Source organism: Panulirus ornatus, chromosome 69, assembly GCF_036320965.1.
Source record: "Panulirus ornatus isolate Po-2019 chromosome 69, ASM3632096v1, whole genome shotgun sequence".
NCBI classification, from domain to species: Eukaryota; Metazoa; Arthropoda; class Malacostraca; order Decapoda; family Palinuridae; genus Panulirus; species Panulirus ornatus.
The window spans coordinates 17,054,594-17,081,495 of record NC_092292.1 but is presented as its reverse complement, the minus strand read 5'-3'; the positions used below and the strand labels follow the sequence as shown (position 1 = coordinate 17,081,495).

The 26,902-nt window shown below is 42.6% G+C and overlaps 1 protein-coding gene across 1 annotated transcript in view; it reads left to right on the top strand.

Annotated features, from left to right (window-relative positions):
• The window catches only part of LOC139747658 (glutamate receptor ionotropic, NMDA 3A-like), a 172,017-nt gene that overhangs the window by 137,484 nt on the left and 7,631 nt on the right, over positions 1-26,902 (top strand). Inside the window, exons 7-8 of the mRNA XM_071660223.1 lie at positions 12,589-12,815; positions 17,135-17,271. Coding sequence (XP_071516324.1) covers positions 12,589-12,815; positions 17,135-17,271 — 364 coding nt within the window. The remainder of the gene's footprint in view (positions 1-12,588; positions 12,816-17,134; positions 17,272-26,902) is intronic.

Here is a 26,902-nt window from a genome sequence, read left to right as displayed (position 1 = left end):
TTCCAACTGGAGTTACCAGAATTGCATCGTAGGACTCCAGAAGAAGGTGCTACAAGGAATCGTAGACCCCGAAGTAGGAGTTAATGAAAGGAACTGTTAAACCCAAGTAGGAGTTACCGAAAGAATACGTAGGACACTAGAAGGTGTTCCTGTGAAGATGGGATTTTGCAACGAATGCTTGATGGACGGATTGAGCAGCTCATTTGCAACCCTATGTTGCAGAACTCCTAACATCGAACGTCACTACAGTTTAGCAACAATGATCTCATTGGTCTTGACAAGGAGCGAGAAAGACTTAAAGTCTTGCACAGGCTACATGGATTGATCACTCAGTTCCTGGGAGTTGTGGAGACGCATAGTGGTTATCTGGGGTTTCCTCGCTCACCTCCGGCAATGAAGAGCAAAGAGAGAGAGAGAGAGAGAGAGAGAGAGAGAGAGAGAGAGAGAGAGAGAGAGAGAGAGAGAGAGAGAGAGAGAGAGAGAGAGAAGCTTAACGAGAATAATCAAAGATAATCGTGTCAGGAGGGAAGGTAGGGAAAGCAAACGACACCCACACCGCTAATGTCCTGTCCAGGATTTACCGTATCGGGAGGCTGAGATATTGCTTGAGGAGGAGGAGGAGGAGGAGGAGGAGGAGGAGGAGGAGGAGGAGGAAGACGAGGAGGAGGAGGAGGAGGAGGAGGAGGAGGCGGAGGAAGAGGAGAAGGAGGAGGAGGAGGAGGAGGAGGAGAAGGCGTTGGACTTTCAGATGTGCGCAGTGTGATAAACGAGAAATGTTCGAGATGTCGGTAAAGATCTGGTTATAAATAAGTGAGGAGGGAAGGGGAGGGTGAGGGTGAGGGTGAGGGGAGGGGGAGGGGGGGGAGGGTGAGGGTGATGGTGAGGGTGATGGTGCATCAGTGATGTTTGACTGTGTTTACTTATCAGCTGTTCCAGATGTAGTCAGATTTGTGTGTGTGTGCGCGTGTGTGTGTGTGTGTGTGTGTGTGTGTGTGTGTGTGTGTGTGTGTGTGTGTGTGTGTGTGTGTGTGTCTACATTTACGCCCTTTGGAAATGAATGTCAAGTGATATGGTAAAGTCCCCTTTATCACCCCCTTTATGACTGAAAATAAACAAATAAAAAAAGATCCATTGATGACATCTCGTTACGAATTCAAGTATACCTGTCCAGCCCCTTTGGTTTTAGACGATCAGACGCTTTTATCAACGGCTCGAAAACACTGCTATATCAAGCTACTGTAGCACATTACTTTGAAAACACTGCTATATCAAGCTCCTGTAGCACATTATCAAGCTACTGTAGCACATAATCAAGCTACTTTAGCACATTATGAAGCTACCGTAGCACATTATCAAGCTCCTGTAGCACATTATCAAGCTCCTGTAGCACATAATCAAGCTACTGTAACACATAATCAAGCTACTTTAGCACATTCCTTTGAAAACACTGCTATATCAGGCTACTGTAGCACATTACTTTGAAAACACTGCTATATCAGGCTACTGTAGCACATTATCAAGCTCTTGTAGCACATAATCAAGCTACTTTAGCACATTATCAAGCTACCGTAGCACATTTCCGACAACGTTTTACATTCTCTCTTGTGCTAAACATGATAATGGATGCCGATATTCAAATCACACTCACGTGAAGCGTTGTATATTTTTTTCCTCTTATTTTATGTAAATTTAAAACAGTCGTTCCCAGGGAGGAAATGTGATTTCAATCGGAAACAGCTTGTTGAATTTATAATATTTTTCACTCGCTTTGTTGGAGAGAAATAATGAAACGAGAAACAAACTGGTGATGGTAGAACGTTTCCGATATGTAGACACACACACACACAGACACACACACACACACACACACACACACAGACACACACACACACACACACACACACACACACACACACACACACACACACACACACACACATCCACACACACATCCATCCTTGCTTTCCCAGGACGCCCTCCGTGTCTCCTCTCCAGAGAACGCTCACCCCCTAGTGGGCCATTCATCAATATACTCTCACGGGGGCTGTTACTGTGTGTGTGTGTGAGAGAGAGAGAGAGAGAGAGAGAGAGAGAGAGAGAGAGAGAGAGAGAGAGAGAGAGAGAGAGAGAGAGAGAGAGAGAGAGAGAGAGAGAGAGAGAGAGAGAGAGAGAGAGAGAGAGAGAGAGAGAGAATACGATAACGGATGATTGGGAAGGCAATATGATAACCGAGATAACAAAGGCATCGAGGTTTCAGGGATGATGTGACGGAAAATGGTATTGTTGGCGGTAATGATGATAATGCAGTGTCTCCTGGAACATGGGACAGGAAGATAATGGCACCATTAACCAGGAGGTTGGATGATGGAGGGAGTAAAGTACGAAGAAGATAATGGCGCAAGGAAGAATTATGGAGACAAATTATCGCTGGGTCTGGCAAGAGGAAGAGATTACAGACATGGAGACCTAACCTGTGGGAGGTTGAGAGATGGTCTTGCAGATAGTGAGCGAGAGATAGGGAGAGAGACAGAGACACAGATTAAGGTGAGGGAGTAATGAACCGATTGGGAGAAAGATGAATATTATGTTAAACATATGTATCAGGCTGTATCACTGGGAGTACAGTGTCGTCAAAAAGCTTCTCACTCTAAAGGCTCCTACATTCCTCTGCTGATGAAAGCAGCGCAGCCTTGAGCTTTAGTTACCTTTAGGAAGTTCAAGGATAACACTGACTGATGTGTATGATATTTCGTATCTATGACGTATAGAAATCTAGTGGGAAAAAAGTATAAGATTGCCCTCGACTTTCTTTATATTCCCGGACGCCTCTGCCAGCGACAGTCATGTTACCCTCACACTAAGCATTCCGGAGGAGGGAGAAACTTTATGCACATTTGCATCTTGTATGCAGTAATGTATGCAGGGAGACGGTGGACTCTCACGGCATATCTGTCTAAGGTAAGCAGGTTTATGTCCCTAGTGGGGGGGTTGGTTCTAGAATGCGAGAGTCGTTGCTCAGAAATAATCTTCCATAAATACAGGTAAACGAAACACTTGAGAAGTTTATCGAGGATTTGAGGTGAGTTGGGAGGACCTAGATACGATCGTGTGTTCGGTTAAGGTATTCAACGTATACCTGAGGCAATGTAAGGTAATGGATTTTGACATGTTGGACGACAGAAGGAGGGAGAGAGAGAGAGAAAGAGAGACAGAAAAAAGAGGAGAGGGAGAGAGAGAAAAGATACCCTCTGTACCCAGATGGGTTAAAGATATTTAGTCACAAATGACATGAAGTAAAGCCTTGATTTAATCATGGCATCTGGGATGAAAGGTGGGATGATATACGTGGGGAAATAGAACGCACGAAAGATTAAATTCATTGCTCCTCAGGTCCCTGTAGATCTGCCCCATAGAAATGGGAGGAAGGAGGGAGGAAAGAAAGGAAGGAAGACATTTTTACAGCTTTCCTGTGAGAGGATTGAAGTACTATAACGGTCAATCCTCGGCTGGCTGCTCTCCTCACACAAACTACTGCAAGTAGCAGCCGTCAGCGTGACGTGCGTCCACCTCACTAGGGCATGGGACGCATGCGCGCACACACACCTTGCTAAAGCGGTGGCCGAAATGATACCTGTGTGACAGAGAGAGAGAGAGAGGAAAGCAACGCCACGGCAGACGGGAGAAGCGATGGATCGAGACAGGTGACAGTTGGAGAATTAATGAGACAGAAGGCTTGTAATTCCACTCTGGGTGGGAGGGACGTGGAGGATGTACCATAACTGATTTCCAAAGAGTCTTCCACTTTGGGAGTGGCTGTTCACTTAACAAAAGCATCTTGTTACCTAATTTTAACAATAGCTATATTGGTAGTGTGGAATTCATGACGAAGTATGAGGGACATATATATATATATATATATATATATATATATATATATATATATATATATATATATATATATATATATATATATATATATATATATATATATACATATATGAATTTATTTCAATTTACAGAACTAGCATTCATAAACGTTGGAAAATGTAATAAAATAACCATAGCGCTATGAATATCGCGCTCACTGATGCAAGATTTAATCGCTCGCAGATATTTGAAATCAAGATTTCTATATGCAGAGGAGCCTCGGGCGATATACACACAGAGAGATTAATCTAAAAATTCTTACTTGAACGATAGTCCAAAAGGCGAAGATAACGAGGTGTGAAGACAGCGAAAAACAGACGGTGAGAAAGAGAGAGATAAAGAAATAGTTATATTTGAAAAGAAACTAAGACATAGAAAGCAATAAACTTACTGAAGTGAGCAGTAAGTATAAGTACCATAGCTTTTAAGTAATATTCCTCATCTCGCATTGCATAGATAGCATCATCAATGTAGTATTACAATTGAGAACAAATATTTATGTGGGCAGTGGGTGCTGGAAAGAAAAAAAAAATGGGTACGAAGAAAGCGAGGCATTAAGCACTATTATGACACTCGTCTCCTGATTGTAACGTGATGCGATTAACAGGTTCGCGTAAGAAAAAGAAAACGTGAGGAACGAATGTAACATTACACTTTCATACACACACACAGACACACAGACACACTCACACACACACACACACACACACACACACACACACACACACACACACGGATAGAAAAAGACGGCCGAAAAGGCAAACAAGAGAATATAGCGCAGGACGATCAATACCAGAGTCTGTAAATACTGGGATTAAAGGACACGTACACAGCTGGGCGGGGGAAAAGGGGGGCGGGGGGGGGGAGCAGGGAGGGCACATCTGTGCTATAACATCTGGCCTGAGGAAAAGCCACAACTGCCAACCACACCTGGGCTGGGGAAAGGCCACATCTAGCTCAAGCATTTGGGGTGGGGAAAGCCACATCTGTCCCACATATCTGGCTTGGGGGGGAAAGGCCGCATCTGTCACAAACACCTGGACTGCAGGAAAGCCACATTTGTCTCCGAGATGTGGGTTCGAATAAGCTACATCTGTTCACAGCATCTAGACTTTAGAAAAGCCACATTTGCCTCCAACATCTGGGCTGGGAAAAGCGACAGCTGGCTCCAGCATCTAGATGGGGTAAACTCCCACTCGTTTCCACCATCTTGAGAGATTAGACAGACGTCATTAAGGCCTTAAATCGATGGAGTTAATCACTCAAAATTCAATTTAGTGTCCGGGACGATTGCCATGCCAGAGAAGAGTTGATTGAATTACATTAATTACGATACAGTGATTAAAAAAGATAAAATTTTTTGGATGGCTACGAGAGTAAGAAGTGAATGATTGGAACGTGGCTTAAAATGAAATTGTTAAGAGACTTCAAAAAACAGAATCATCTAGTTAGAGTCAAGGGAAAATTCAATTTAGCTGCCAATGGAACGAGCAAAACCAATTGTTTCTGTCCATCTTTTTTTTCCATATGGTTCGTTTAGTGTAAACAAAAGTTTTTGTCTTAGATGAGAAAGTAAGCAGAGTTTACAATATATATATATATATATATATATATATATATATATATATATATATATATATATATATATATATATATATATAGAGCCTGTGCCATTAGTTCAGGCGACGTTCGCAGACCTTGCTGCTGATGTCGGTGATGTTAGAAAAAAAGGGGGTTAGTCATCAGTCAGGAGTTGAAAAAGCCTGATTCTTGAGACGGAAAGACTAATTTTGATTGTCTTTCCACTTCAACTGTAAATGGACTTAATGTTTCTTTGATCACAGTTTTTAGATGGTTAAGTGAAGAGTCTGTCGACGGCGCCAGGACGGGGCAGGAGGCTGAGTGTTGACTGAATGGGAGGAGTCAAAGTCTAGATGTGTTTATGGTTTATGCATGAAGGAAGATGACGAATGTAGAAGACGAAGGAAAAGGAGGAAGAGGAGGAGGATGAGGAAGAGGAAGAAGAGGAAACTACCGGAGGAAGAAGATGAATGAAGAAGACGAAGGAGGAGTAGAAGGAGGAGGAAGAAGAAGAAGAAGAGGAGAAAACTATTGGAAAAGTAGGTTTGTTACCATAGTAACACTTAAACGGAACTGGAACCCTACTGGAATAGTACTTTTGCCGGCACATTACCACTTAGTTGGCAGTGGAACTGTGCTAGAAGTATGCCTTCGCGCATATCACTGCATATATGGAACTGGAATCCTGCATGAGATAAGATTTTGCAGGAAATAGAGTTCTGCTGGAAATGGACACTTTTCTGGAAGTGGAAATCCTTGATGTAACCTCAACTGATGGCACTGTGATTTTCCTGGGACTGTGGCTTCTCTGGAGGAGCAGCTCTGTTGGTATATGTAGTGTTTCTGGATAGGCAACTTTGCTGGAACTGCAGTTTTCTGGAAGGGCAGCTTTGTGGAAACTGCAGCTTTACTGGAAGGACAGCTTCGTTGGATGTGGAACACTGGCTAAAATAGGAACTATGCCGAAGCTAAAACGTTGCTTGAATCGCCTTTTGCTGGAATTGGAGCTTACCGGAGCTGTAGCTATGCTGCAACACTAACCTTACTGGATAAGTCACTTCGAAGGTAGTAGAACTACGACAAAAAGGGACTTTCGTTAAGCTGGAACTTTCCTGGAATAAAACTTTAGCAGGTAGTGTTGCAATGTTCAATAAAGAGCTCCTCTGGAACGAGTACTTTGTTGCGACAAACGTCTTGCTAGACATGAACGTTAGCTGGCTCTGGAACATCACTGGTGGGGGAACTATGCTAAAACTCAGCCTCTGACAGAAGGGGAGTTCGGAATACACTGGAACGTCCTGGATCAAAAACATTCTTGCGGATTTCTCTCTAACGCTGGCCGAAGTTGCGAGAGATCTCTTGCTTTCCAAATTTCTGAATCGGGGATGCAGTTACGACGTCGCTGATTTAAATTCTTCAAAGAAAACAAAAACAGAAAAATGATATTGATTAAAGTGACCGTAGCATACCTTACGAAAGTTATGATACTGACGAAAAATTCTTGCTCGAGATTAGCATACATCCTGTATCTAAGTAATCAACTTAAGCTTAAAGTGACTCCTTGGTAAAGTTGTACCCATCTTAGTACCATCTTCCTCGCTACCTCCTCTCCCACTAGCGGCCATCCTCTCACCACACACCATAACCCACCTTCCCTCTCCTCCCCATCTCCAAACCTGAACAACCTACAGAATAATCCCATTCCTTCTCTCGCCCCATCATCATCTCATCCCCTCAACTGCCCCATCTACACAACATCCTGTCGTTTCATCCCTGTACAGAGTGTGTCGTGCTATTGCCTCACGTAAAAACCATCCAAAATATTGGAGCTGGGGATGCGGACCCCAACCCAGCCAAAATAATTCGTGATATACGACTATATCTTTTTTGTCCCCCCTCCTCCTCTCTCGGATATAGGCTGTGCGCCTGCATGCACGGGCTGGGCGCACGCACGTGCAGCAAGAGTCTATGTACCCATTAAGGGAGGGGGAATACAGGAGAATGGAATAAATGATGACAGTAAGCGAAGGAAAGTCATATATATTTTTTTCATGAAAGGAGAATTTAGAAGTGTTTGTTAGACCTCAGAAAAAAAAAAAAAGAGAGATGATAAATCCTCTGTCTGGGATGAAGCGTAAGGGATTGGAATCGGGTTTTGTGGGCGGGAATTCTGAAAGATGATTTGATGTTGATGTAAGAAATGCTTGTGGTGGTACAGATGGACGAGAGGGTTGGGGAAGCAAGAATACGTATGGAGTGAAATACATTGTGAAGGAAGAAATGAAGGAAGCAAGTCATGTGTTTGAAAATGGAGATTTTGTGGTGAGGATTCAAAACGAATATATTTCTATCGCCAAGTAATACGTAGTAATCAGCCATTGTTCGGCTACCTACTTATGAAAGGGCTACATACCTGATGCATACTGCTCATATGATTTACACAGGTAATACATCTCAATTCAGACATCACAGGTGACGCATCCTTAATACAGTTGGTGAGATATGAGGTGAGACTGTCACCGAGGATTGTGAGTGGGGAAATACGAGGATATAAGGAAGGCAGGAAGGAGTGCACCTCAGATTTATGCACACAGACGTAACGCGTGGGACGCCTTAGGAAAAAGTGTTCAATGGGACTGATGCATCTGGGAGACTGCCAGATATATTCATAAGTCATAACAGACGCGCCAGTGTGTGTACGTGTGTGTGTGTGTGAGAGAGAGAGAGAGAGAGAGAGAGAGAGAGAGAGAGAGAGAGAGAGAGAGAGAGAGAGAGAGAGAGAGAGAGAGAGAGAGAGAGAGAGAGAGAGAGAGAGAGAGAGAGTATCTGTGATATGCAGCATCACCCGGGTTGTATAATGGTGCTGTGGGATGGTGCAGGTGAAGGTTAGGGCTGGTGAATACAACATATGACCAGGACTCTGGACCGTAGGCTGTATATTCTCTCAACTACTGTACTACTGGTGATATATGGGGGACGACCTTTTGTGGTGGGCTGAGGAAGAATTGGGCAATATGCTGATTCGTTAATCATTGAGGTTGTCCAGGTGAGAAGAATTGATGGAAATTACCAATAGGTCCTCTCCTCATCTTGATTTCTTCCCTACTTCTACCACACTTCCCTCCCAACCGCTACCACACACTGCTCTCCATGCCAACCTCACCTTCCACACTCAACCCACATCTACACTGTGCCAAGTTAGTCTGTCGTTGTCTCAGCTTAGTCTCGGGTACATATATACATACATAACTTGTATGAGACTTCTATGATTAGGGCATTCAAATGCCTTTGCTGTCTCAGTTACAATGAAAGACAAATGCTACATGTGACATATGTCTTGGTAGGATAGGAAGAGCTTCTGCCAGCCAAAAGGGGGTCAGAGAGGAACACACGCAGCATTCTCAGAGCGCAAAATGCCTCGGGTACAGGGAAGGAACATTTGATGATAAAAGGGGAGAAAGAGTTGGGAGACTACCAGAGGATGGTCCAGGAAGCAGGAAATGGCCAACAGTGTTGGCAGGAGCAGACCAGAGGGAGTGATGGTAATCATGGAGGCATTTAAGACAATCATTTGGCTGTGGATTGTATATAAATACCCAACCGTTGTATTCTAACCTCCAGGAATATATCATACCTCTTCCCTTTTAGCCTGGTTGAGTCTTCTTTCCAATCATATGATTAGCTTTACGGTACTCAGCTATCCTCGAAAAACAACATAAACTCATTATCAAACTCATCAAGTAGCTGAAGAAGATATCATAACGCTCCTCAAACACCACCGTTATCTGACATGGCTTGATCGTTTGTCCAAAAATTTGGCTTCTTGACGTTCGAAATATTATTAGCAACACATGATCAAATTATTGATAACTGATCTTCATGGGCGACCCCTTCAGTGCCCGCCCTGCGAGTGGCGATACCCTTTGCTCCCTCGGTGTAGAAGTGACCCCACTACATACGTCGAGGCTGTGTGCTGTGTCTTACACCAACCCGTCCTTTATAACTCTGGGCCCCCCACACACAACAGCTGCCCAGAACTTTGCTTTTAGTTAATGAAGACAACAGTATCTTTAGCGAGGAAGGCGCCTCAAATCTTGTCATTAAATTGGCTAAACTTTTGAGATCCTTTTGGGTAAAAATAAGAGAGAGAGAAAAAAAACTCCACAACTTTCACCAGAAAACTGATAAGAATGTGATTATCCTGCCCCAGGGTTAGGGGTGTGTGTGGGTGGGGTGTATCTGCCAGGGAAGGACTGATGCTTGCCCATGGGTGGGTGGGGAGCATCTGTTCGGGGAGGACGTATACTCCCTTGGAATGATCCTATCTTTCTAGGGAGGTCTTGTGTTCCCCTGTGGGGTGGAGGGAGCGGTCTATCTGGGGAGGACTTACGCCCCTCACACAGGGGAGCATCTCTCTGGGGTAAGACGCATGCTCCCTTGCTGTGGGGGGCGTCCGCTCTCAGGAGACAAATCCTCCCCAGTGATCAGATGTTGTTTGTGACAGATATAAATAAACGGAGGAAACCTGTGTGGAAGACGCAGCGCGGGAGGGAGTGGAGGGCGGTGGAGGGGACTGGAGGGGTGTAGGAGATGGAGGGTGGGAGAGGTGGAGGGCACGAGAGGGCAAACTATATGAATGTAGGAGATAGGGAAAGAGGCACGGTAAAGAGTAAGGACTAGTTTTCTAGTTTCATAAATGACAACAATATCAACATTCACCATTGAGAAACACACACACACACACACACACACACACACACACACACACACACACACACACCTATATCTATCTATACATCTATCTATCTATCTAAATACATATTGAATCAAAGTTAAAAGACACCAAAAATCAGGAACATATGAATGAAAAAGGATAAGAAGGAAAGCTTCAACTGAGAGGCCTGTGGAGCGGAAGTTATGGCCGGAGAAAGAAAACATACGATAAGGAAAGAATTGCGAGAAAAGGAATAAATTAGGGAAACGAAGCGAGGAGAGAATAAGTTCCCTGGTGTTGAAGGAAGGAATTTCAATGAAGGCAAGATAGGAACTTTAAGATACGGGGAAAGATAACTTATCATCATACCATCCTCGAGACATTTTCTTATATACAAAACTTTATTCACTATTGCTGAAAATCGTGATAAATTTGGCATATATAAACGCGTGTTCCGATCAAAAACCACTGGTCCAAAGTCTTCCAAAAAAACAACGCCCTAGATATATAAGAATACATAGACTATATAGAAATATTCTTTCCTCTGTACCGTTCATCTCGGTACACCGATATATCACGCTTGTAAACTGCTAGTAATATGTCCGAAGCCCTATATAATATACATCCTGACTATCAAGAAGATATACCAAAGCGCAAATCCGATACAAAGACACCTTACGTCTGAGGATTCCCTGAGCCTAAATGGATTCAGATTCCCTGCACTAGGCTGGGGATAGTAGGATCATATGCTCTATAAGACTTTTATGTCCTAATTTGCATGCTTTTTTTTTCAACTAATCAGATTTCTCGTAAGGGTTTTCCAAACCTTTTTAGGACGTCCTTTATACAGAGGTATATGACATGTATCTATTTTTTGTGATTTTATATCACTAGGATCTCCTATAAGGAGACAGCCACAGCAGTCTCGAGGCTGCGCTACGATCATCAGCAGGGAAATGGTGAGCTCCTTTAGTATGAGAGGATCCTCCATGAGGCTGCGCTTCTTTCCGTCCATTGACAATGATGCAACCTTGTCCAAGGTGGGTTTTCACCCTAGGTGGAACCACGTGCGGGCAGAGTCCGGTAATTCCAACATAATCATTCTCTAACATTCGAATTTATTGATCTTAGGATGAGAGAAGGCAGTGAGGGTCATTAATACTGGGATTTCGAATGAAAATGGAGGAAAACAGGATAAAAAACTAAGAAAAAAACAATTTATATCTATCATATTCTTTCATCTATACTTTTCGTTCTTATTTCATTTCTTAATGTACTTTTTTTATGCCGTTTTCCCCTACAGATTACCCGGTCACCCGCTGGAAGTATTAAATGTTCTCCTCAACCAGGATTTTTGCCTTTGTTTATCCTTCATGCATTTCTTATCTCATGACCCAAAGTCAGTGTTCGAACCCCGTCTTTCACCAACAGCATTCCCACACTGGTTAATGAACCTGAATGATTCAGGTGTATGTCCTCGAGCGGCTTTATGTTAAAGTAGCTGACATGGTAGAGGCGAAAAAAAATCCCCGACCAAAGAATGCTTGTTGGATGGGTCAATGGGATTAATTTGAGCTACTCTGGCTGCTCACGTAAACCCGTTCACTGAAGGACGAGAGGCAACAGGAAGTGATAGAGACGAGAGAAGAAAGAAATTTCGCGACTTTGCTTTGCAAGGAGAAGGGGTGGAATGGGAGAGAGAGAGAGAGAGAGAGAGAGAGAGAGAGAGAGAGAGAGAGAGAGAGAGAGAGAGAGAGAGAGAGAGAGAGAGAGAGAGAGAGAGAGAGAGAGAGATCATAATGACCAATCCTCGTGTGGCTGGTCTCCACATAGAAACTAATGGAAAAAAGAAGCCGTCAATTGAGTGCAAAGACTCTCGACCTTAGACGCTACGACACGAACAGACAGCTAACGAGAGCAGTGGCCGAAATAATACCTTTATTAACAGAAAGATGGAAACAATCAAACTGTACAGAGACACTGCTTGAAAGGAGACATTAATGTCATCTTTTTGTCTCTCGCATTACATAAAGAAAACTGTCTGAGAGAAGACCGTAACGTGTACTTATGTCTTATATATTATATTAAGAATCTTTTTAAGGAGGTGATAATGTCTTCCTGTGTCTTTTACATTTCTATGAAGAAAGCAGTTTGTGGGGAAGGAATGGTCTTCGCTTTTGTCTCCTTAATTGCATATATATATATATATATATATATATATATATATATATATATATATATATATATATATATATATATATATAAGAAAAAGAACCCTTTGTGCGAAGACCATTTTCTTTTGTCATCTGCCTCGTGTAGAAACATTTATGGGTGACAATTATATCTTCTTGCCTCTCCTTTCCCAGACAGATGGAGGTGCCCCTGCTGGCTTTTCTGGTTCCCTTCAGCCCTGACCTCTGGATAGCCATCTTCGTGTCCCTGAACATCACCGCCTTCAGCGTCGCTGTCTACGAATGGCTCAGCCCCTTTGGCCTTAATCCCTGGGGGCGCCAGAGGTCGAAGAACTTCAGCTATGGGTCCGCCTTATGGGTCATCTGGGGCTTGCTCTTCTCCCATCTGGTTGCCTTTAAAGGTGAGTCGCGCTGACGTGATTCCTGACTTCGATGTCCTCCTCCTGTGTTTCCCGACTTCGATGTCCTCGTCCTGTGAATCTCGACTTCGATGTCCTCTTCCTGTGATTCCTGACTTCGATGTCCTCCTCCTGTGATTCCCGACTTCGATGTCCTCGTCCTGTGATTCTCGACTTCGATGTCCTCTTCCTGTGATTCCCGACTTCGATGTCCTCGTCCTGTGAATCCCGACTTCGATATCCTCTTCCTATGATTCCCGACTTCGATGTCCTCGTCCTGTGAATTCTAAGTTATCCATCCTTCTATGAATCCTGACTTCGATGTTCTTCTCCTGTGAATCCTGACTTCGATGTTGTTCTCCTCTTGCGAGTACTGACTTTCATGTCCACCATCTCCTATGGCTCGAGGGACTGTGATATATGAGTTCACCTCAACCTTACCTTTGGCTTCTTAGATAACACATACACTGTGACCTAACCTTCAAATAGAAGACCTCCTTCATAAACCTCCCAATACTCACACACCCCAAATCCTTCTAACGCATCCTATCAACCCAGACTTATACCACACATCTCACACACTTTGCGCTTCAGAAAGATTAAGAACTCATGGCGGTATGGTACGACCCTCACAACAGTGTCATCAACAGGTACTACATATCAATTGTGTTGTACTTCACGAGTGATTAGACTATATGGTGAGACGGTTCCTCTGTTGTACTGAGTACTGGGTCTTTTGATATACTGCTGCTTGATGTGTACTTCAGTGTACTGGAGGTACTGGTATACTGAAAGTGAAGGATATCTATCTATCTATCTGTCTGTTTCTCTGGTTATCTACCTATCTATTCACCTGTCTGTATGTCTGTCTGTCCGCCCCATCTCTTCAGCCGTCTCTTTGGAAATTAAAAGGTTGTGATCAGGTGTGTGTGTGTGTGTGTGTGTGTGTGTGTCCATCACTAGAGTTTCTCATACTGTCGCTAATATAAACATTTTCTTCTCTTACTCCAACAAAATGATAGTATTAATACAAAATGAATAATTTCGTCTGCTATTTCGACGAGTCCTCCGTGCTGTCCCACTTGTCTGTTGGATCCCGACGAAGCTAAATTGCTGCACCAATATCTCTTGAGCGTAATGGGAATCATCTGGGTAAATCCCTCTGGTGCCTGAATATCGCTGTGCCTGGCAGCTACATTGCTGTGCCTGGCAGCTGTTCTGCTGTGTCAAGGAACTATATACATACATACATATATACTTACACACACACACACACACACACACACATATATATATATATATATATATATATATATATATATATATATATATATATATATATATATATATATATATATATATATATATATACATATATATATATTCATACAACAGGTCAGAGTTTGAGAAATCCCTTTAATGTCTACAGCTTTAGTTATCTCGAGGGAAGACATTACTGGCGACCAAAAATGATAGTCATGTGTATTAAAATGTTCCCCCTTCCCCCCTGCTATTAGACTGTGAGGGGTGGGGGAGGGGTTGGAGGGTAGGGTAATTAGTGTGGCTGGAGCGGAGATGGGGTGTAGGGGGGGGAGGAGTAAGAGGATGATCCCATTATTGTGGGAGGGGAGGAATATGAAGGCTATTATCACAGTGGGACAGACAATGTCATATTTACCCACTACAGTGTAACAGCTTCCGTATTTCAGTGGGGAGGTAAGAGAAATCCTGGTTTTGTTATGAGAACTTATTATGAAAGAAAGAAATGATCACTAAAGAAAGCCATGTCTCTCGGGTGTAAAAATATACAAATATATATATATATACCCTTGAAAAAAGCCACAAGAACCTAATCAAGAAGTGTATCTAGGCTCCATATTGCAGGATATTGAGCTCAACCTGCTATGATATGTCGTGTATCTAATATTTCTTTTTAGACTTGGCAAATAATAGATATGAGAAGTGTGCACGGAAGTCTTGTATTGCAAATCCTTAAGCACGCATGACGGTCCGACCCTTGCGGACTACGGTACGACCATTGAGCACTACGGCACGACCCTCGAACACGACGGTACGACCCTCGAACACGACGGTACGACCCTTGAACATGACGGTAATGCCATTATCCCTCATCACAAGCCGAGCCAAACTCATCATGAATAACTATCCAATATCACGACTTTCAGTGAATAATCACCGTGTCATTCATCAGACATCAAAAAGTGAATAGTTTTTCTGCATCTTTGCCTTCTTCACTATCCGTCAAAATCAGTGTTACGTGAGAAGTCCCTTAGGGATGGAGAAATGATAAATTCATCCTATATATACAATATTCAGATGAATAACTTTAATTCACGATTTTATGATATCCACAAGAACTATATACAACTGTCCTATATTCACGGTTATTAGGATATTCAGATATTTATCTAGACGACGACTGTGAAATCTTCCTTCATTTATACTAATCCAAATATTTTCATTCCAGATTTTCGATAATAAAATATACATAGAATTTAACGCGCACTCGCGGACAAATACAGGTCGGCATACGAGCCTGACTTAGGTCCCTGGTCCACTCGCGGGTCCAGAAAATAATTGTACAGCTTGAAAAACGAGTTTGAAACGGGGCACATTAATCCCGGCGCAGACTGGCAAAAGCGACCCGTGAGAAATGAATTTATTTTCCTCCGTCGTCGCTCGCAACTGTCTCAGCGGTCAGAGGGTTTCTTGTGAACACACTCCAGGATGTTTTCTTGGAAGTTCTCTGCCGTCACATTCCTCCTCCGCCGCCGGCCGATTGATTCGACAGTAAGTCTTTCCGACAACTTATTCGGGCAAGTTCGATGGTTTCTGCTGCAGGAGGATGACTCGAGGAGGAGCTATTTTAATTACTCCTCTTCTCTGTCCCAAACCTGTCGTCCCTTTGATTGTGACCCGCTATTGTCTGTCGCATCTTACATCTGTCCTCCCGAGTGTGACCTGTTATTGTCTGTCGTATCCCACATCTGTCCTCCCGAGTGTGACCTGTTATCGTCTGTCGTATCCCACATCCGTCCTCCCGAGTGTGACCTGTTATCGTCTGTCGCATCCCACATCTATCCTCCCGAGTGTGACCTGTTATCGTCTGTCGCATCCCACATCTATCCTCTCTCATGTAACCTTTCCTCATCTGTCGCAACCTCAGTGTAAATTCCTCACTGGGTATGAAGCCAGAAATGTAAGAATCAGACACATAATGCCTTCGCCTTAGGGAGAGACAAATTGTATACATTTCACGGTGGTGGGACTAGACGAAGGGGAAGACCAGATGGTTTCAGGAGATGAGACGGCCCTCAGGAGACGAGGGGTCATCCTGGAGTCTATAGACAGAGCACCTGGGCAGGGAAGAGTCTTGTGAAAACATTCGTGTTGGTGAATTTTGGTTATCTAAGATGTTGACACATTTACATTGTGGTCTGTGATGAAGGTTATTATCATTACCTTGAGGTTGGTAAATTGGATGGATCACTGGGGATGAGAGGTATCGATTTGCCAAGATCTTTATGGTCGTGAGCGTCAAGTTATAACCTTCGATCGAAAAATCCTGAACAACTTCTCCAGCTCTCACTGCATATATGACCGTTGTTCCCCCCCCTTGAGGGAAGCGGTGACCAAGGTGGTATTACAACCCGCCTGTGAATCCTACAGTCCTCTGATCAAGCCAAGCACCTGTCTTGCCCACGCTGGTTCTCCCATCTTCCACCACTGTCCCTGATTCCTCTCCTTCCAGAAAGTTTTACTGAGCAAATTAACCCTTACTTGAAATGGTAATCTGTCCTCCCCTTCCTCCCTAACTATCCAAACCCAGCGGGGTAATGAGGGACGTTAAGAAAACCTTCCCTTACACGAGAGTCATACAAACTTTCTGACCCCAACCCCTTCACTCACTCGCCCTACGCCAATTTACATTCCACTCGTTCAGTGCCAACCACTCCGCTACACCCCAGCTTCCCACAGACATTAAGTTATTCATCACAGCAAAGGTTCTTCTGCAGCCACCCTCGACGCCGCAGTATTGACTTAGTCATGTAGTTCGCCGACGAGGGAACATCTTCTATACATACGTGGGAGGTAAACTACCTCAGTCACCCCTGGGTATGTGTCTTGATGTGGGTCTGTCGACAGGACTCTGGCAGAAACACCTCCTCAGATGCCTCCGTACTGTTACCTCCACCTCCTCGTGTGTGTGTGTGTGTGTGTGTGTGTGTGTGTGTGTGTGTGGACATATATGTGAAAAAAAACAGAAATGATTGTTTTTCTTCTCTTTTCTTCCCCCACAGCTCCAAAGTCTTGGCCCAACAAAGTGCTAATCAACGTGTGGGGAGCATTTAGCGTGATCTTCGTGGCCTCGTACACCGCCAATATCGCCGCTCTCTTCGCTGGTCTGTTCCAGACGCGGTACCTCCACGGCAGAAACGTAAGTGTTAAGGTCTCTCCCTCTATATCATCTTCTAGACTCGTAGTATTTTCGTCGGAGGAATGCATATGGTTACGTTTTCTTCACTTAACACCGCTTACATTAGCTTCTTAATGGAGACACTAAAGTATAAGAAACTTGTATGTATGTTGAGGATTCTGTGTTAATGGCCGTTATATATATATATATATATATATATATATATATATATATATATATATATATATATATATATATATATATATATATATATATATATATATATACACTTATGTATCTCTCGTTTCATTACGATGATTGAAGCCGGTCGTGATGAGCAAGACGCTGTAACCCTTCCTGCCATGTTTAATTACCTCTCAAGGGAATGTCGACATCATTACTCCGTTTTCTTTACGGTATAGGAAGGGCTGACTGATGTATTAGATCCTCCCACTCTCTTCGTACTGAAGAATCGTTGTGAGTCCGCATTTTCCTGCTAAGAACTGCCATCCACTGATATTTCGTTGTGCAGGAATATATTCGAATATTTCATGTGCCTCGTCTTGCTCTGTATGATGGCAGAGGTTGGTGTATTCTTGCTGTTGTATGACTACAATGTCTGGTGTATTCTAGCTGTTGTATGACTGCAGTGTCTGGTGTATTCTTGCTGTTGTATCACTGTAGTGTCTAGTGTATTCCTGCTGTTATATTCTTGCCTATCTTTGTCGAAGTGTCTGAATAGCTGAAAGTCATCCTCTTGGAGAAGTCGTGTTTGTAAGTGGTCATACTGCAGGACGATTTGCAACATACCTCTCTCTCTCTCTCTCTCTCTCTCTCTCTCTCTCTCTCTCTCTCTCTCTCGCTCTCTCTCTCTCTCTCTCTCTCTCTCTCTCTCTCTCTCTCTCTCTCTCTCTCTCTCTCTCTTTCTCTCCCTGGCAGCAGGAGGTCATAAGGAGACACAGGGACCCACTGGTCGACAGTGGTCAAGGCAGATAAGACGCCAGGCAGGAGCTGGACACAAGAGTCTCCTTTTCTTCCCCAAATTAAGAAAACCTTTCCCCTCAGTCCTTCGTCCACGCGTCTGTCTTTTTATTTTCTCTTCACTTCCTTTCAGCTTTCATCAGTGGTTATTATTTTCGTTCTTTTCTTCGCCCGAGCGAGCCAGTGCAACACCCTATTGGATTTATATATACATATATATATATATATATATATATATATATATATATATATATATATATATATATATATATATATATATATATATGAGACGGTAGTTTACGGTCCCTTCTCACCACACATTCAGAGCTGAAAGCGTGAAATACAGAAGGCCATTAGGCTCAAGCCTGAGGACTGTGATTTATAGAGGTCGAGTGTGGACGCCCCAGAAGGTGCAGGTGAACCACTCAAAAAGGGCTCATTGAGAAGCTGAGTTATTACTGGTCGCCCCGGGCTCTGGCAGCACCTGGGGATGGGTGCCAGTCACTATGGAAAACAATATATATATATATATATATATATATATATATATATATATATATATATATATATATATATATATATATATATATATATATATATATATATATATTTATGGCCCTCTACAAATCTGGTTTTTCGCTCAATATTTGGCTTTCCAATCACTTTGCTGAGGCATCTGCAAGATACAGTGGCTACCCTGTTATCCGGCCTCCAGTGAAAACTGACTGGTTTATCTATCCGACTTTTCCAATATTAGCCAAGATACAGTTCGCATCCGGGTATGCCGACCTTCCTGTTTAGTTCATGAGCTGGTCACTGGGGGGGAGCTGTACTTGTTGTTTTGCATTGTTTGTGGTTGGTTGCTTGTCTACTCTGCCTTTGTTGATAGTCTCTCTTTCCTTATCAGTGATGATACTCATGATCACTATGATAAGTGTTATGATAACATTAACAATCTCTTAGTCCCATTTGTGGAAGGTAGCGCCTCAGCTTCTGAATGCTGTTTACAGGAACGGGAGATTGTCGTCTGAATATCTTCAGGTGTTGACTTGGCGTTGATTTCATCTTTACCTTAAGTAAGAAATGACTGTTGAATATCCTCTCGTACCGAGAGCAACGCCTGTGTGACGCGTGATGTATTAACATCTCAAGGTTGACCTCAGATAACGAAAAGAAAACAGGAGGAAATTGTTGAGATAATGGGTCATAGGAGGTCCATTGATCTCCTGAGGTCCAAATAGATCTGGCCTAGTTCTTCTTCTGCTCCTCCTACTCTTCCTCCTCCTCCTCCTCCTACTCTTCCTCCTCCTCCTCCTCCTTCTCCTCCTCCTCCTCTCCTCCTCCTCTTCTCCTCCAGCCTACTCCCCTCTGTTCTTCCTCAACCTCCTACTCCTCCTCAATATATATCATCCTCGATGGGGGCGCTCGAGGAGAGAGAGAGAGAGAGAGAGAGAGAGAGAGAGAGAGAGAGAGAGAGAGAGAGAGAGAGAGAGAGAGAGAGAGAGAGAGAGAGAGAGAGAGAGAGAGAGAGGGGGGGGGAGGCGCCCCAGAGCCCCCCCGTCACCGAGCACCAATATCCTGACATGGGGGTTTTCTTGGTCTCGTTCCTCACTGGCTCATCACAGGTCTTCTCCCGCCTCGCTTCTCTTCACATCCCCATCAGGGTCGCCCCTGGTCTGATGTAGTGAGGTAGGGTCGAGGGGGAAATGACCCTCACCCTCACCCCCCAACCCCAACCCCCCCACCACCCTGCTGTACGTGACCTTTTCCGATCCTACTGTTTTGTTTATTTGAACCTATGATAAATCTTCTGTCTCGTGTGTGTGTGTGTGTGTGTGTGTGTGTGGCCTATTATGGACTCTGCATCGTGCACGTCACCTCTGTGACCTTTGATGACCCAAGCTGTCTATAAAAATGGACTGACCTTTTTATGTGGGTGTGTGTTTTTGTGATAAACAAACGACCTTTTAGTCATGCCATATGGCCTGTGGGGGCACCTGTACTGTTGATGAAACTGATATTTCTAGCTCTTTTTTTACGCTTTATATTAATAGCTAGCGGCTCTGACTGCTACACCACGGAAGTCTGCAGCTACATCTAGCGATCTACGAAACATGACGCGAACTTGAGAACGCAAAGTATTAAGACGTTGAGGACGTAACGAAAGCCCAGTAAGTAGGTCATATACCAATCAACTGAGCATATTTCAATCGCAGCGTGAATGACAGAGAAAGAATGGCTGCGTTCTTTTGCTACAATGGAAGGGGAAGAGGTGAAGAGAATCATATTAGAAGAAGCCAGAGGATGATGAAGACTCGGGTAGGTTGGCGAGCTGGTCTTCTAGTAAGAGCAAGAAAGGGTTTCCCTTCATTACCAGCGAGATGTGTGGTGCACACAGTGCACAAGATGGGCCATGGAAACCAGCTGGTATATCCAGTGGAAGTGGTCAGATGAGGGCGTCCAGTCTATGACACTGGAAGTCTGGTATACCCTGGCTTGTTGCAGTCTGGCCTGCCATTCTCAGGCCTCTCGCATCCCGGCCTCTTACAGCCGACAGTGCTATGGTCTAACCTCCCGTAGCTCGGTCTGTCTTCACACAACGCTCCTCGGAAAGCAAATATATCATCCTATAAACTTCCTCACATAGAAACCCCCCCCTTACCACCCAAAAAAAAAAAACCTTCGTTTTGCAACAACAGACCAAGAATTAAACGATTCCTTCTTCCAGTAAAGAAAACATTGTACCTAAGTCTCTCCTTCCAGTCCTGGCAAGTCCTTCAACAACTGGAAGAAAACAAATCGAGATATTTTCCAGCTGAACAGATCCCCCAACAAAACTAATTTCGAAACTAAACTTCTTTTTCTCCCAAATATGATTTCTTTTGCTTTATAGTATTTTGAGGAAAGCGCCCTTGGAAAAATACAGTTCACCTTCCCAACTATGATTTTTAACACCACCAAAATGTTGATACGTTCGTGTTTGACCTTCCCCGTCGGTTGATTTTGTTTTCCCGGCCTCCAAGATCGTATCAAAGTCTTCTTAAATGGAATTCCCGACCCTTGGCCAGAGCAAGGAGAATGAATGTCAGAGAGAGAGAGAGAGAGAGAGAGAGAGAGAGAGAGAGAGAGAGAGAGAGAGAGAGAGAGAGAGAGAGAGAGAGAGAGAGAGTTAGCTCTACCGAGACTATTCATCATTCACCCAGCTCACTGCTCCAGTAATTCCCTTTGTTGCGCCTGGTAGACCAACTGAAACTTGGGCGCCAATGGCTTCCAGAGCTGAGTCTATAATCCTTCTCTGTGTGGGAAGAAGAAAGGAACTAAAAAGAAGAAGAAGAAGAATAACCTTAACGCGAGCATAATTCTCTCTATTGGGTCACGGTGTTGCAACTTCGTAAGACCCTCTGAAGCCGGGATTCGAACGATGGCTATCTTGTCTTAACGGTGCGTTTCGTAGACCAGGTTGCCAGTGAGTTTAAATCACTAACACAGAGAGGAATATGACCCGTGACGCGCAGATGGTTGGAATCCAGGGTGAGCTCATTTAAGCACCACTTTACGAGGGTGAAGTACTTCGATACCTATTTCAAGGGTGAACCAATTAAGACACACATTTCGAGGGTGAGCCTGTTAGTACGCCAATTTCGAGGGTGAGCCAGTTACGACAGGAATTTCGAGGGTGAGCCAGTTACGACACCAGTTTCGAGGGTGAGCCAGTTACGACACCATCTATAGTAGGAATGATGACCTAACCATCTATTGTAGGAATGATTACCCGACCATCTATTGTAGGAATGATTACCACGTAAGTACTAAAAGTATCAAGTGATATTACATTACCTCAAAAACTCATCGAAAATCGTGAGACTAGAAATACCACAAGAATATTCCTTACATCATTAAGCACCGAAATTATTAGTTTACAGGGGAATAATCAATAGATCTAATAGACTTAATACCATGAATTAGTGTGTAATTAGACGTGTAATTAGTAGAGTTAATGAGGCAGGACAGTCTCCTCTTAGATTACTACAAAAAAAAAATACATCGGTACATTAAGTCTGTCAGCTGATACCTACAGAATCCAAATGTTCTCAGGTTTAATAAAGTGGAAGAAAAGTGGAGGCCAGAGTGGAAGAAAAGTGGAGGATAAAGTGAAGGAGAACTGGAGGCCAAAGTGGAGGAGAACTTGGAGGCCAAAATGGAGAACTGGGAGGCCAAAGTGGAGGAGAACTAGGAGGCCAAAGTGGAGGAGAACTGGGAGGCCAAAGTGGAGGAGAATTGGGAGGCCAAAGTGGAGGAGAACTGGGAGGCCAAAGTGGGGGAGAACTGAGAGGCTAAAGTGGAGGAGAACTGGGAGGTCAAAGAGGATTACCCTTTGAATTAGGTATGCGGAGCGTGGCTTGACTATGACAATTGACCTGGGAAGCGACCATCACGCGAAGCTGCATGCAAACTGGGGCTCCACAAGTTTTGCTTCAAGGAGCGGTGGGTCTCACACGTGTGTACGACTTATATCTTTTCTTTTTTTTCTTCATTCTGCAGCTCAAGAATCTCCGTGATTACAGGCCAGAATTATAAGCATTCTTTTTATCTTTCCCTCTTCGTCGAAGGCTGAGCGTTGTTTGAGAATGAGAGGAGAAGGAACGGGGGTCATTTAACACGAGTCTGGTGTAACAAAGAACACACAAGCTTATCCAACGCGACGCCTGGCTTGTAGTGTCATTTACATACTCGTACGGATTGTCCCAAGGTTCCAACATTGTCTTGGCTGTTCCCACTTTGTCGGAAGGAAGCAAGATCTTATTCTAAAAGGGAGGTTGATTTTCCTTTTTTCTTTTTACTCGTGGATGATATTACACAGCCATATTCCTCCTCGTGGATGATATTACACAGCCATATTCCTCTCGCCAACTACCCTTGCTGACCTTTTATTCCAAAAGGTATATCTATTGCCTTCTGATATTGTTGATGCCTCGTTGATAATGTTTTATCAGTTTTAGACTCGATCTCACTTTTCACGTAGCAGCGAAAATACGAGAGAGAGAGAGAGAAAAAAAAAGATATGTTGGATGGAAATATTGGGATTTTTGTAATTAATTTCCTCCCAGTGTGATGATGGTATCTTTTTAATATGTAAAATGAGAGAAATTGTCTAGTTCTGATCCGTGATATGAAATCACCGTCCACATTGAACCAAGGCGAAGTGCTGTATTCAATATGTATACACACACATATATATATATATATATATATATATATATATATATATATATATATATATATATATATATATATATATATATATATATATATATTATATATATTATTATATATAATATATATATATATATATATATATATATATATATATATATATATATATATATATATATATATATAATCTGATGATTCAGTACAAAATATATAATAACCATATATCTTATCATCCAACTAATTCAAAATTCTCTCACTCGTTCCACCTCATCATATATCGACGAACAATCGAAAAAAATGGCAGCTTTTTTGTCCTCATAAATGATATAGTTAAAATGGCTCACACGTCATAGAACAAGAGTTCTACATCAGATAATATTGTCGTTATTATACATCTGGACAGCTTCCCTTTCTGCTGTGATGTTAAGAGAGAAAAGACTCACTCACAACACGTCTCTCTCTCTCTCTCTCTCTCTCTCTCTCTCTCTCTCTCTCTCTCTCTCTCTCTCTCTCTCTCTCTCAATGCCTGTCACTGTCTCTCTTTCTCTCTTTCTCTCTTTTTCTTTCTCTCTTGACGGTGGCCGGCCACAGGCACAGCTCAGGGTTGTGCCACCAGCAGGGCGTGGCACCTGAGTCCCGACTCCGTCATGAGTTTCGAACCCTGGCACCCAAAAAGGAGCAATGCAAGACCCCCCCCCCCTTTTTTTTTTTTTTTAGAAAAAAAAACTTTTTATGACACTGAAGGAATTCACACTTCCCGTCATCTCTCCTCCAAACAAAGATGATAGGGAGACGAGGGAGACAAAGAGTAAAAGGGAGCAGATGAGGGAGGAGAAATGAAAATGGAGAGAGGGAGAGAGAGAGAGAGAGAGAGAGAGAGAGAGAGAGAGAGAGAGAGAGAGAGAGAGAGAGAGAGAGAGAGAGAGAGAGAGAGAGAGATGAATTTTTTGTTACGTAGAAAAGCTATCGAACGGAATGAAGCTATACGAACAAATAAACAAACAATAATATTCTTTGTTCAAATCACGCCGATTCAAAAAAACAAGAACCATTCTATCCCATTCCATCATGACAAATAAGAAAACCAATGTGATCATAAAGTAAGAAATAAAGAATTGAAAGACAGATGATAAGATCATAGAGGAATTAAAAAGAACGTGGAGGGACAAATGCGATCATCGAAAATAAAAAGAAATACAGAAATACACACGGTACCGAAGACTACTCATGTACAAGATAACGAAGGGAAATCAGGAAATAGTGTAGGAAGAGGAGGGAGGGGAAGCGTAAGTTATGAGTGAATAGAAATGGTGATCTAGGCGGGTATAGTGAACTGGGGGAACTGGGGAAAGTGACACAAGAGGAGGAATATATGTATATATATATATATATATATATATATATATATATATATATATATATATATATATATATATATATATATATATATATATATATATAATTAATCACGTAATGAGAATGTTCATGTCCGTCAACTTCACAAATTGTTTGATTTTTGAAAATTCGATTAAAATATACAACATACACACACACACACACACACACACACACACACACACACACACACGAATGAGAATAATATCTTTCCATGAAACTGGAAATGATAATAACAGAAATACGGAATAGGAGAAATACATTACTGGGTAAAGGTGCAAGTGAGGGTTGAATAATGAGGTGAATACGGACCAAGACACAAAAGGGAGAATGATAAAGAGAGAGAGAAGTGAATAAATGGAAGGCAAACTTTTACAGTTCACAAAGGGATTCCGCGGATTCTTGAGCGCCGGTTCGAACCCTTAGGTCACTCCATCACTACGACCTCAGCTAAATCTTTAAAGAAAGGTAGTCAGCATAATACATACTGAAATACCTGTGGGTGCTTCATGATCCAAAGTCCTAAAACGTTGTCACAGAACTCCCAGAACCCTCGATGAACATGTCTCCCAGTACAAAGCAAAACAAGACCAAACTTAGATGTGGTTTCAGCGACCTCGATTCCACATTCCCTGCACTAGGGATTTCATGTAGTGTCACGTCTGTTGATCATCAGAAACGACCGGATAACACGATGACCATCCACACTAGCCGGCTTTTCAGTCCCCTGATCCCCCCTGTGTTACATGCCTCCTTCCCTTCACTGGAAACGATGGGAAAAACCCCATACCGTCCAGGCTGATTCAACAGATCCCTGGTTGTGGAAGGCTTTGCCTTTGCATTGTAATGTAAAATTGTTTTAACCTAAAACGATTAAAAAAACAAGAGTAACATCTCTTGAACAATGGAAGGGTTAGGTAAAGTCCTTTGTTTTCGTTATGTGTTTTATCCTGTTTTACACTGAAATACATCACTTTTTTAAGCGAAACTACCGTCCATTTCTGAGAATATGCTCATTCTAGCACAGTTCAGGTGAAATATACTTGTAATGTGAAAGTTTAACCCCCCAAAAAAGAAAATCGCTCGATACTCGACACAAAAAATTAATTAAACTTTCCATTGATTTGATTTAATGGGCAGTCATGCAGTACACACCGTGGCAAAGTCTATTTATTTCTGCGGGAGTGAAAATGAAAAGAAAAAAAAAATGATAGGGTATTACACAGTGTGTATGTTAGGTAGATAGATAGAGAGAAATAGATAGATAGACAGCCAAGGGGACAGGGCTGTTTTTCAGGCGTTTTTCGTGCACTTATTTTTTCTAACTTTAAGAACAGAATATTTAAATAATGGAAAGGTTCCGACTACGTAAACATAGGAAAATAGTATACGTTCCATCAATAGACAAAAGGATATATATATATATATATATATATATATATATATATATATATATATATATATATATATATATATATATATATATATATATATATATATATATATATATAAACTAATACATTTAGGAAACAGCGGTTTATTGCGAAAGTTCAACTATTCACACAAACGATAATTTCAAAAGACTTTATATCATTTGAAGGATTTCTCTTCGTATATATTCCAACTTTTGCATCTCCCGTATCATCCTTGGCACATAATCATACCTTGCTCTTAAACCGCGTGTATCATACCTCACGTATATACAGGTATATACACACGTATATACATTGAGTATACCACATCTTTTCGGAATGACAGAAATCATACTATATTCTTGAGCGTATTGTAAGTCTTTCCTCACTCATTCCTGACTCGTTTTGTTCCTCCTTCTCCAGCAGGTACATCTTAGGTAATTAGCCATCTGTACCCTCCCCTACTACTCTGGCAGGTACAGCAAGGTACAGGAAGGTACGTCACAACTCCTGAAATGTTCATCGTTCCCTATCGAGGTCAGAGGGATGGAAAAGATAGCACTGATGGAGAATCTAGATGGAGGCACAGGTCGGGTATTAGGATGGAGTGTAAAGAGAGGGAGAAAAACGCCCTGACTCTGCGGTGTCCA